Below are 12,153 nucleotides of genomic sequence, written 5' to 3' on the forward strand. Positions count from 1 at the left end.
AAAATTCAGAAAGAAATTGAATGTCATTTTATTTTAAACTATAAATGATAATTAATCCTACACTTATAGATTATCTATCTATGTATCGCTCTTTCTATCTATTTATCATCTATCAGTTATAGTTATTTTAATAAAATATGAAAATTGAAAATTGTTTCATTACACGCCCATAAAACTTTGATTTCAATAGGTTCCCTGCTAAGGATTTAAAAAATTACCCTCCTGCATTTCACATAAAAGCAGTGATTTGAAAGCAATATTGGAGAGATGCACTGGTTTCTTTAAAATAAAACGGGTTTGACACTGGGGTGTGGTTGCAAGAATTTTAGGACTTTCAATTGCATATCTTTCACAATTTCTGCACTCAAAATCAGGTTACACAAAAACGTTACCACACCGATAAACACAACCAAACAAACATGCAAGGAAACAAAAAAAAGAAGTATCACTCATGCCATGCATTCAGAACTCGGAACTGTTGAGTCATGTAATCTGTAACGGACATTAAATACTCAGAGCGGGATGTAATCAGCGTGGAAGAAGTGCAGTCGCCGCTGAGTGTGGCTGCTTGTCGTTTCCACGCCGCCGTGGACTCAACGTGTCGGTTGTTTCTTTGTTTACATTACAAGCTCGGGCAAGTGTGAGTGACGTCACTCGGACTGCTCTCTGATTGGCTGCAATTTAAACAGCTTTGAATCACATTAAATTGGACATGGGAGAGCACGTGATTATAGTTTTATGAATTTATAGGTATTTTTTATATACAGTACAAGATATCGTGTCGTGTGTGTGTGTGTGTGTGCGCGTGCGCGCGTGCGTGTGTGTGTGTGTGTGTGTGTGTGTGTGTGTGTGCGTGCGTGCGTGCGTGTGTGAAGGGGGCTGGACCACAGAAGCTGCTGCAGACTGGCGACACCTGCAAAACAAACTCCAAACCGACTCTCGGCCGCAGGAGAATACGGCGTGGGCGGATGAAGCTGCGACGGCTCATGAGGAAAAAGGCGGATAAATAGATGAATTAAAGAGTAATTAGTTACTCAGCGCCGAAAACAAGCCGCGGAGGAACGTTTTCGGTCGGTTTTACGAGAGGTCGGGCAGAGCGCGGAGGAGAAGAGACGACAGCAGGTAATGGCAAGCTGATTCATTCTCACTTTAAAAGTTTCTTGTCAAATACACTATTTTATGTAACTGTGCGGTCTGCAAGCTTTTTTTGCAGCATTGTTTCATTAAACTTTGAGGTGTCCTGTCGGTTCATTGATTCATAAAGTCTGGTTCAAGAAAGGGAAAAAAGGCTGGTGCGTTCACGTGGCATCATTTTTTTCTGCTTTAGTCTCAAAATGTTGAATCGGAGCCCATTTTTCTCACTTATGAAACACTTGAATTCAGTGTTTTTGCTTTGGTTGCTGACTACTGTGAGTGAAAACAGTCAAGGTCAATTATTGTTCTGGAGAGTACATTTGAGTGCCAATTGCAGCCTCAGTTTCCTTCTTTGTATGATCAAACTTTCACAAACTGAGGCAAATCACCTTGAGTCAAAATCTATCACAACTTATTACTTATTCCACGCCTTATCATGTGACACAAAGTGAAAATCCTTTCACTTTATCAATAGTCTGCAGGGAAACCTTCATACTGCAAGAAGTTGCAAAGGCGCTGTTGCATTGCCAAGGTGTGCAGTTCTCCTCCTGGCTCCCTCTGACAGATGCATTAAGAATAATAGTTTTTAGACTTGTACACACATGTACAGCACGTTATAATTACCCAAGGATGAGTCTTTCCAAGTCATCTTTTCATCCACCCCATAGCTGATGGCAGTTCGCCATGCTGTGAGGTGACTCAGAGCATACAGTCATCGGATACTTCACAAAAATCTAAGGATTACAGGCTCTACTTGCTCAAGTCTACAAACTATTTGCATAGTTGGACGTCAAGAAGTTTCCTAAATGCTTTTTGACAGCATGCGTTCTCTTCTTTATGTGTAATCTCTTTTCTCACGCTCTATTATGGAGCGCATGGCCCCGAGCCAGGTCAGGTTCCTCCTTCACATTGAAGTCAAGCTGAGGACAATGACTGACACACTTTTTATTTGCTCACTGGAATAAATAGACGCTGGATTTAGGGTTCATCCTCACAGGATGATCACAGTGTCTGCGTTTTATAACCAGCAGACAGTCGAATTGTTTGAGCTTAAGTAACTCAAATCCAGACGGCTCTCGACTTGTTTCATTAGACTCTCAACAAAGAAAAGCAAACAAAAACCTTCACGTCTCTGTTGACCTAATGGGGCGAAACCTGCGAACTCAAGACAGCGTTTATTCTACAGGATGACATATAAACCGTCTCTGGTTCCAGATTACAATAGGATAACCCCATGGATATGAATAGGATTAAAAACAGAGATGGACACCCAAGACTATTGATAAAATGCCCTTTGGCCAGTGTCTAAATGTGATGGTGATATCACTGTCAGATAAACCCAAAGGGCACCAGTCAGCGTAATATGACCAGCCATATGGTTAAATCTTTTATTGTTGTGGGTTTGCGGTGTGTCTTTTTTTCTTCATTATATAAATATAAGTAATCTTGGGGCCGAATAAGGTCAAAGAGACAGAACGCCCTACAGTTACAATGAAGATTGTTTTTCATTTACTGAAACAGTGCGGATAAAAGTAATGGGCTGCACCTGTTAATTGATTAATTACAGCGTTCCATTCACTTCAGTGGAACCAAGTGGGTAAAACCAAGCTATGAGCCATGAAGCCCACCTTCACTGGAATTTTTTTTTTTTTTGAAAAGAAATAGGTCACTCCGTAAAGGTCACTGATTTTTTTTTTTTTTTTCAAAGCAAGCTCATTCATCCATATTTCTTCCAGAATGGTTCTTTTCAAACCAGATTGTATTTTCTCGTGCCCATCCCAGCTTACTGGCAATGCACACCCTGGATAGGTGTCCAGTCTATCACATGGCAAACACACCTAGGGCCAATTTAAAAGAGTGTTTATTAAAGAAAAAGAAAGATTATACAGTGATTTACTTGCTTGTCTCACAACAAAAGTGTTCTCAGTTTGGGCTTAGGGCCTGTTTTTCTCTGGGTACATTTTCTTAGGAGTGAAGTAATTTCTTCTTGTAGAGTGAAATCTTAAAATATTCTTAAAATTGCCATTAGTGTATCAACATGTGTTGGTGGGGGCAGCGTGCTGTTGGGTCGTGGGAGGAAGTTAAAAGACAAGATAACATGCAAACTCTGCACAGAAAGGCTTATTCAGCCACAAGCTTCCAACCAGGAACTTTCTGATATGATGATTGCAACATCCTCCATCTCCCTGTGCTGCCTCTGAACAAGTCAGTTTTTGAAGTGTTTTTACTGCAGGATTGCAGACGACTCAAGTCCGCAAACGGCCGACTTCACTGTGCTAAAGTGGCCTCGCGGTTTGGGTTTACGCGGCTGTACAGCTGCACGCCAGTCTTACGTCATGAAGCGCAACGCCATGGCGTAATGCTCCTGGACTTCGGCAGTGAAGCTGCGTTCTCGGGAGTGACCGATCGCGTTTCTCCATCTGCCAGCTAAACGAGTGAGGAGAGACTAACAGCAAACTGTAACATTTGGTCCAGGGGGGTTGTTTGTTTGTTGGGGGCTGGGCTCTTGGAGTGCAAACCTCCATAAAGGCCTGATGGGATACGTTTGGTGTGTGAGATACGTTTACTGGAGCCCATGAAGTACTGACCTCGACCATATATCCATCGCTTTTGGGATAAACTGTAGATTTACGTTGATCTCTCCTACACATGTCTCTTCTTATAAATATTTCTCAAGATAGGAAATTTCTTCATACACTCCGTGATATTGTATAAATCTTTCCAAAAGGAGTGGACACGCCTATCGTTAAACAAGTCGCTTCAATCCATTTTTATTTAATGAACGTTTATAAGAACACAGTCAGTCAAAAGTACTTTTACTGAGAAAGACTCAACTGATCCACAGGAGCTAACATAGGCAAGGGCGTAAAGGGAAAAAAAGTCCAGTTTGGATTAACACTGTATTCAAGATTATGAATTAACAATAGGATGTTATGAAATCTCATGGAGACGTAACGTTTCTGTTCTAATACTTCACAGCAAAAACCTCTCAACTGTATTCTTAATTAGGATGATTTTTCCTTCACGGTGGTGAACGGGGTTGTTTTGTTCTTCAGTATGGGGAACCTGGATGTGAAGGACAAAAGTGACCAAGTCTACCGTTAAAGTTTCAGTGATGGCCCCACAACGCAGATATAAGAAACAAACATCAATAAAAACCATCTGTTAAACCCCGGGAGTGACGTGGGAGCGCTTGTTCTGGCGGCCTCAGCTGATGCAGATGAGTGTCTAGACTCGGTGCGGAGCTGACGCTGTTGTGAAGCTTTGAAGTCATGCACTATTCACGGCTGAGAGTGAAGTCACAGCGGATCAGGTGTGTGCTGACGATACAGTTACAGCTCCTCCTCCTCCTGCCCTCTCAGTTGGTCGTTGTAGTTCCAGCAGCTGCTTGTATCTGCAGGCACACTGGTGGATAACGTCAGTGTACTAAGCATTTATCACAGCCTCAGTTTTTAGCAATAAATAAAATCTGGAATTCAAGGTATATACAAACTATTGCACAGTATTCAAAGCAAACACAGAGAGACAATCACACTTACATTCACTCCGACGTGCAATTTTAAAGTCAGCAATTAACGTCAAGCATGTTTTTAGACTGCGGGAGGAAACCGGAGTATTCGGGGAGAACCCACACGCATGGAGAACATGCACCTATCACACAGCAAGGCAGGCCTGGACTCCAGAGCGGGGTATTCTGTCTGGAGGGCGAGAGAGATAGAACCACTACATCACTGCATAGTGCCAGATTTAAATCTAGTGTGGATTTTGTGGTGGATGCGATAGAAAAGGAGACTGACGTTCTTGAACAATCAATACCATTTTTACATGATTCCTTTACACGAGTATGGACTGAAATATCTGAGGAAGTTAAGCGACAAAGAATGAAAGTAGTTGCAACCCAGTATTTAGCAACATAGTGTTGTGATTGTAGAATATAAGAGACAAGCGGTTCTCAGCTTCGAGGATTAATTACATCGGTGTAACAAATGATTGTACGGTGAAAGAAGTGATAGATTTAAATGTGACATGGGAAAAATTAGACTGGTGTTAGTCGGTCACCCACAGGTTAGCACTGATACCCGACACTGCAGTAACATGCCTTGTTTCCTCTCCAGGTGCCTGGTGGATGGCGAGAAAATGGAAGTGAACAGAAGAGAGGTGCCTTTATACGTAAGTGGCTGGAGGCTTTGCTCTGCAGGTGTCTGGCGTGCTGGTGGTCCAACAGAGGCGCCTGTTGACTGCCTGTTGTTTCTCTTTTTTTTTTTTATTACCAGAAGTAGAACACCTTAGTCTCTCTGATGCTCCCGGTGTTGCACTGGTTGACCGATAAGCCTTGTGTCGCCGGTGAAACCCAAGCCAGGAGGGTTTCAGTCCCCTGGGACGCCGGGCCTTACTCAACCTGCTCACCAAATGACGAGGGCCTCAAAGCATGGCAGCATGGGAGCAAGAATAGCGGAATACTACACCCGTTTGGTGCTTTTTGAGGACTAAACCCACCCACTTTTACGAATTATATAAATACACATTTTTCTTTCGGAGGTATGTTGGGAGCGCAGCGTGTGCAGGTGTGTTTGGATTATTGTGTGACATAGTAGAACTTTGTTTTTCTTAACTACTTTCACATCTTCCATCTGCCTTCCTTTCCCTTACGTCTCTCTCTTTCTCGCTCCCGCCTTTCCCTTTGTCTCTCGCCCCTATTCTTGTCTGTGTGTGTGTGTGTGTGTGTGTGTGTGGAAGCCTGGGTGGGCTGGTTACTGAAGCGTTGCCAGATTTCTGCTAGGCAGAGTGTCTGCTTGTTTTGCTGTGTCACCAGTTTTAGAGGAGGGGGTGGGGGTGGGGGTGGTGGTCTTCCGTCTGAAACCTTTGCCTCCGCCCGCTCCGAAGGGGCCGACGGAGGACCGGTCCGAAAGCCAGACGTGTGAATCATTACGGGCGCTGCACCACTCAGACGTGCACCTCTCCGTTCAGAGGAAGTGGCGTCTCCACCCTCCAGGGTCACAGCTCAACAGGAGCAACTCTCACCGCTCAATGAGATCCAGATTTGAATGCCGGGCTTTGTGCGGACCGGCTGTGGCACACTGCTGTGATATAAAGGCTGCTATTGTAGCGCGCCCAGTAAAGTTTTACGGCGTACCTCCACACATGCAACACAAGTGTCAGGTCCGTGGCAGATACGGCATCTGCGGATAAATGGCTACATTGAATGGCAGCCAGAGAAATGTTGGAGTTCCCATGTTTAAGGAAATTTGACTGTGCTTTGTTGGCTGAAGACGTCATGTCAGAGTGGATTTGTTTCTCTACGATTAGTGAAAAACAGACTCTTGTAAGTATGTAACGGATTCCAAAGGCTTTTCATCCAGGCATTAATTTTGTCCGGAGATAAAAGACCTGTTGGAGATAAACGTAGTGCGAATGTCAGATAAGTTAAGTGGTTTCGCTTCTGATGTTTGTGTTCCTTGACTCTCTGCATTCGTCTTACTTTATCTCAGTCTGGAGACATGAGAACAGAGGCCGGAGCTTCTCCCAGCCAGAAACACGTGAACAGCTGGTACATCCTGAACTGGTTTCACGCCAACACAGAAAAGGCTGACAGCCATCCGCTGAGCATTCGCCCCAGTGAGCAGGAATATCCAGGAAAAAGCATGTGCAAGAACGGGGAGAACATGCAAACTTCTCTCTCTTTTAACTGCGGTGACATTCGTGAGGAGCGTGCATTTGTGGGATGAGCAGCTGAGCTGAGTTTGTGGATTACCTGCCAGTGTCAAACAGTTTATGTTTGCTGTGGATTCTTCTTTTTTTTTGGTTGGATTGAATCTTCGAAGTCTGAACAAGCTAAATATTTTGGAAATGTAAAAGTTTGATGAATCAACAAAACATCACCAAGCATCTGGAGTTCAGCTGCTCATCCCACAAATGCATGGTCTTCACAAATAATCGATCTTTCTGCGATGTGGGTTTGATTAGAAACATTGTTACAACAAAGAAATGGTCTTCCAGACACAAATTGATTTTCCTTTTCAGTGCATTGACTTGTATCAGTTACAGGCTCATAACAGACAGGATATAGTTATATTATTGCTGTAGCTGGATGTGCAGTTAAACAATTTCCATTGAAAGTTTCCAGCTGTTCTTCTGTCTACAACGCTGCCAGATAAAGTAGCACAAAGAGAGGCAGAAGTAGTTATGGCTATTACGAGTTCAGATAAATCCAAAGTCAATGTCAAAGTCAGCGGAGAAGCTACAGTGTTCTGGTTTCTCAATTCCTATCCTAAAATCCATAATCTGATGTATTTCATGTTTCCTTCCACATGCTGAGCTTTGCAGTCAGTTTACTGTCTAGAAGGTATCAAACAGCTGAAACATTTCCCCCTTTTGCCTTTATTAAAGCCCCGCTTGCTGTCGTCACCTGTGTTATCTGTAGACACAAAGCTCCAGCAAGGCTACCTTGTGCTTCTCCAGCGGCTCTTCGGCTCGACAAGTCCTGCTACTTTTTCACCAACACATAACTTTAGGAGTATCCATTTCTCCGTTTCTACAATGGCAATGTGGTTTCATAGTGCGAGATATGTAGTATCTTTTTCATTGTTTATCGATCAAGTAAAAAAACCAGTGAGTCATTAAAAAAAAAAAAAAAAAGGAAATCTTTTCCTTGAACCAGTAGATAGGCACTCTTATCACGGTAACTTTCTCAAATGCTGCAGACATAATATCAACACCAGACCTGATAATTCTCCTTTTTTTCTCCGTGCCCGATGATATTATGTAACAATGAGTCCGGTGCCAGCTCTGTACTTGTGAAACGCTTTGTAGCTCCTCACCAGCTTTACGAGCCGCCCATTTCTGACAAGTGGAGTCGTTATTAGTGTTTCGTTTGCACAGCACATTAAATCGGAGGTATGTGTCTCAGCTCGGTATGAGAAAGGGCCCACAGCTCCGTCCTCGCTGCTGTCACCGTCGTTAATCCAATCACTTTTCCTTTCGTTCAGACGTGAAGACGCTAAAGTGGCAACTGTGAAACCCTGGCATCTTAAATACGTTTTAAGATTGGGGAAAAAAAAAAGTGTGTGAATGTTTGTGAAATGAAAACGATCCTCAAGCATGTCGGCTCTCCGTGCCCTCTATTGTGCCTTTTTTTTTTTTTTTTTCTTTTAATGATCAAAGCAAACCCGTCAAGTTAGGCTGATTTACAGTGACTGCGATTGAATTCTTTGGGGATTACAGCGGAGTTCAGTGCAAAGTTCAACTCTTCCCATTGACATCAAATGTCCTTTTGTGTCGTTTTCTCAACTGAAATCCTAGCATGCGACGCGTTGACGTCAGGCTGCCTCCCAGCCGAGGAGGACCGGCTGTTATTGGAGCTGTTTTTGTTGTTGGAGCGGCACTGATCTCGCTCCCCTGACGTCACCTGCGTGTTGCACTCCAGAGATCGTGGCGAAGCTCTCCAGAGCTGATGACTGCCGGTTTCCTGGAGACCGGGCAGCAGATATGATGTTGTTTTTCCCCCGCCGAATGAATGGACAACAGTGTGTGGAAGTAATAAAACCTGGACAAGGTTTTATTGTTGGGTTTTAGTGTTTCTGATATGAACAGGAAAATACAAACAAATGCCTTTTAGATTTCACGTCCAAACCTCTTACATTCCGTAATTACATTATGCTTTTACTGAAAACTGCCCATATGGGAGGCATGAGGTGCAACCACAAGGTGCTGAATATTTCATTGTTACTGGATCAGCCTGCGGAGGAAAGGCCATAGATCACATCGGCCTGACGTCTTATCACAGCCCAGTCGTCCTCCTTCCTCGTCCCCAAGGCTCAGGAGGTGCAGCTCGGATCAAGAAAACCCTGTCTGATCAAATTGTGCCTGTATAAAGCAATATTATCTCAGGCTGCTGCTGTGTTGACACAAATAAGAGGAAGCGCTCGTATCCCTGGAGGAGGGAAAGCAAAATTGAAGATAATAAAGCGACAAGATCATATTCGCTTCTTTGTTTGTTTTTTTCATGGAAATTTAATACAAATAGCCGTGGAGCAGATTGAAAATAGATAAAACAGAGTGGATAGATTGACTTTTAACATGTAGTTTGGAAGTTGACACCAGTGTGCAGAGCGGAAACTGAATAAATGTGAATAAATTTGGTCTCATTCGCTTTTCTGAATGAGCGTTTCGTGCCGGCGGTGACCGTCTCGCCCCGGAGAACGTCAGGAGTCCTGGCAAAGGCAAACCACAGGATGACATCTTATCTTTTAGCTATGTGGAAAAACAATCAGCGATAACGTGCGTGCGCACTAAGTGGCAGTGCAGTTAGCCACTTAGCACACTCAGCAAGATGAGCAACGGCAGCTCCAGTCAATCCACACCGACGGCCTGATAACGCAAGAGCTCGCCGGCCTTTCTGCACCTGTGCGACTCTGAAAAGCTCAAAGTTTTCACGTGAAATGAGATAAATGAAGGAGTGATGTTTTATCACTTTGAATGGACAGGCAGCATGCGTTATCGTTTGCAGATTTTATTGCTGTTAGCTGAGAAACTGGATCTTTGGTTATCTAAGCTAAATGTATCAACACAGGTTTGGAAAATGAAGCCATCAGTTTCGGTCAGGGAGTCCAAATTTAACATTCACGCTCAGTTAAAATGTTTCTTTGAGCAATCAGGAGCAAACAAATCTTATCTTGAGGTTTTGTAGTAGAAATAAAAGCGAGAGCGAACATTTTTATCAGAGCGAAGTGAGCAAAGATTACAATGAAACACGACTGATGCCTCAGCTGAAGGTATCAAAACAGAGGAGAGATAAGGGATGCGCCCATAAATCACAAAGAAATCCCAACGTTAAGCACCAAAAAGGACAAGATAAGGATATTGCACAAGCCTGGAGTGTAATCTCACAAAGGTCAATATCTTTGAAGAAAAAAGTATTTTTGTCCGTTTCGGCTCTCTGCGTGACACAATGTACCATCTTTCCCTCGGCTCGCAACATCTGACACACGGACAGTTGTGAGGATTAGATGCCAGAAAAAATAACAAGTTGAGGCTAATTTCACACAAGGTCGAAGATTTCAAGATTAGATAATCAATCTGACGTTGGGGAGGGGTTACGAAATCAGGCAAAATAAAATAACTTGTCTTTCTTGTTCTACTTCTGCTTTTTTTGTGCCGTTTGCTGCATGATTTCCAGTGAATAGGCGATAATGTTGTCGTGTGTTGAGATAATGAAGAGCAGACATTAAAATCTGCTTGCAGATAACAGTGCTCTTTCTCTTGCCCCTGATATACATCAGCTCCAATCGGCAATTAGAAGCGAAGCAGTCTGTTATCTTTGTTGTTGTTTTTGCCCCAGTTTCTTCTGGATAGTCATCACAGCCAATCCAAATTCTCCCAGGAGTTGATAGTTTTTTGTTGAGTCACTTCTAATAGCAATCCAACTTTGTTTTCTGTATGTGTGAATGTCCGTGCGCTCTCCAGTGTTAATGGTCATAATATGATCATGTGTATTTGGGGCATTTAAAAGATGAATTTCCATGATCCTTTCTAGGGGCAAGTGGAGGCCCATGTGAAGCTGCAGGCCGGAGCTCCTCCAGATGCAGAATTCTTTGTCGTCGTCCAGGGCTCCAGACTCAAACACGTTACCGCCGCTAAATTAGCCGCCGATGGGCTGACCCTTAGCTTCACAGTTCCAGGTATGTCCTTCAATCCAGCTTTTTCTGTTTGAAAGTTTCCTCTTTAACTTTTAAGATTTCTGATGATTTTTTTTTTCTCCCTCAGGCCACGATCTCGTGGAAGTTGCCTCTGTAACTCCGTACCTGTACCTTGACGACCAAGTCGCGCCGTGCGAGGGTGGAGCATCTCTTCAATTCCTCAGGGACGTCGCCCAGGAAGTGGCGGAGTACCTCAGTGCACACAAAGACCAGGTTGTCCCCGAGAGCTATCTGGAGGTCCTGAAGAGGTTCCCTGTGTGGGCAGGGAGGGCCGCTGAAGAGGACCTTGCTGCGCGATCAGACTGCAGCGAGCAGGACATTCCTCTCGGACAGGATGGCGAGGGGCTGAGGACGCTGGACACGAAGATCACACAGGCTCTGGCTAACATGGATTACCCTCCAGAGTGGAAAAACCCCAGCGGTCAGCCAAGTGAAGGTAACAGGAAGTGAGACTGTAAAGTCACCAGCTTATTTCTACTTGCTGAAGGTGGATTGGAACTGCTGACTGACGGCCATTGTTATTTTTGGTGACAGCTAAAGTACAAAATGTACATCCTGTGTGGTGAGACAGATTTAAACTCAGAAACAGTTTTAATCAAGCAAAGCACGTTCAGGACAAAAGAGTCTATGTGGACTCATTTCAGTTTCTTAGAAAAATCCACTATTTTTCTCTTCGGATCCAGGAAGCCAGAGCTGGTCTGAGCTCTCATGTTCCAGTTTATGCTTTCCTACTTCCTGAGTGACCCACAGATGTCAAATGTCAGGGATTCCCCTCTGCTCTGAAGATGGGAAAAAAAAAGCTTTCATTGCAGCAACTCTGCAAGTCCTAAAGGTTCCCATGGATTTTTTTCTGCTGTTGTTTGAGTTTCATTCAGAAAGAGTTTGTTCCCCCACCCAACAAAAAAGACATTTGTCTAACTCAGCACAGAAGTACTTTTTGTTGGCCATGTTCAGATCCGTTGTGTTTTTCTTTAGACTGCTTCTTAGATTCAAAACTCTTTACTGAGAAATTATGAAGAAATTGAACAAGCGTTGAATATTTTAACTCAAAGATACAGAAGTAGCTCATCCAGTTGGACTGAATATTGTTAACTGATGACTTTCACAACAATATTTTATTTTGGACGGACATAATGTGTAGTTTAGTGGTTAAGGCGGTCGAGAATCAAATGTAGGTAAAACAGCTGAGACTTGACTGAAGCGTCATCCATATGCAGAACTTATTAAAAATCGAAACAAGATTCTTACACGATATAAACTGTATGCCCCATGAGGCTTTCAGTGAGGACTGATAGAAGTGCTGCTCGTACCTGTAGGATCTTAT

General features: G+C 43.5%; 1 protein-coding gene across 4 annotated transcripts in view; it reads left to right on the top strand.

Moving 5' to 3' along the window:
- Positions 1–956: 956 nt before the first annotated feature.
- arhgef28a (Rho guanine nucleotide exchange factor (GEF) 28a) overlaps positions 957–12,153 on the top strand; it is a 44,148-nt gene continuing 32,951 nt past the window's right edge. For all 4 annotated transcript variants that reach the window (XM_030085027.1, XM_030085029.1, XM_030085028.1 and 1 more), the window contains exons 1-4: positions 957–1,122; positions 5,250–5,304; positions 10,667–10,811; positions 10,897–11,265. In XM_030085027.1, the coding sequence (XP_029940887.1) occupies positions 5,272–5,304; positions 10,667–10,811; positions 10,897–11,265 (547 nt within the window). In that variant the 5' untranslated portion in view covers positions 957–1,122; positions 5,250–5,271. The remainder of the gene's footprint in view (positions 1,123–5,249; positions 5,305–10,666; positions 10,812–10,896; positions 11,266–12,153) is intronic.

The sequence above is a fragment of the Salarias fasciatus genome, assembly GCF_902148845.1.
Source record: "Salarias fasciatus chromosome 7 unlocalized genomic scaffold, fSalaFa1.1 super_scaffold_4, whole genome shotgun sequence".
In the NCBI taxonomy this organism is placed as follows: domain Eukaryota; kingdom Metazoa; phylum Chordata; class Actinopteri; order Blenniiformes; family Blenniidae; genus Salarias; species Salarias fasciatus.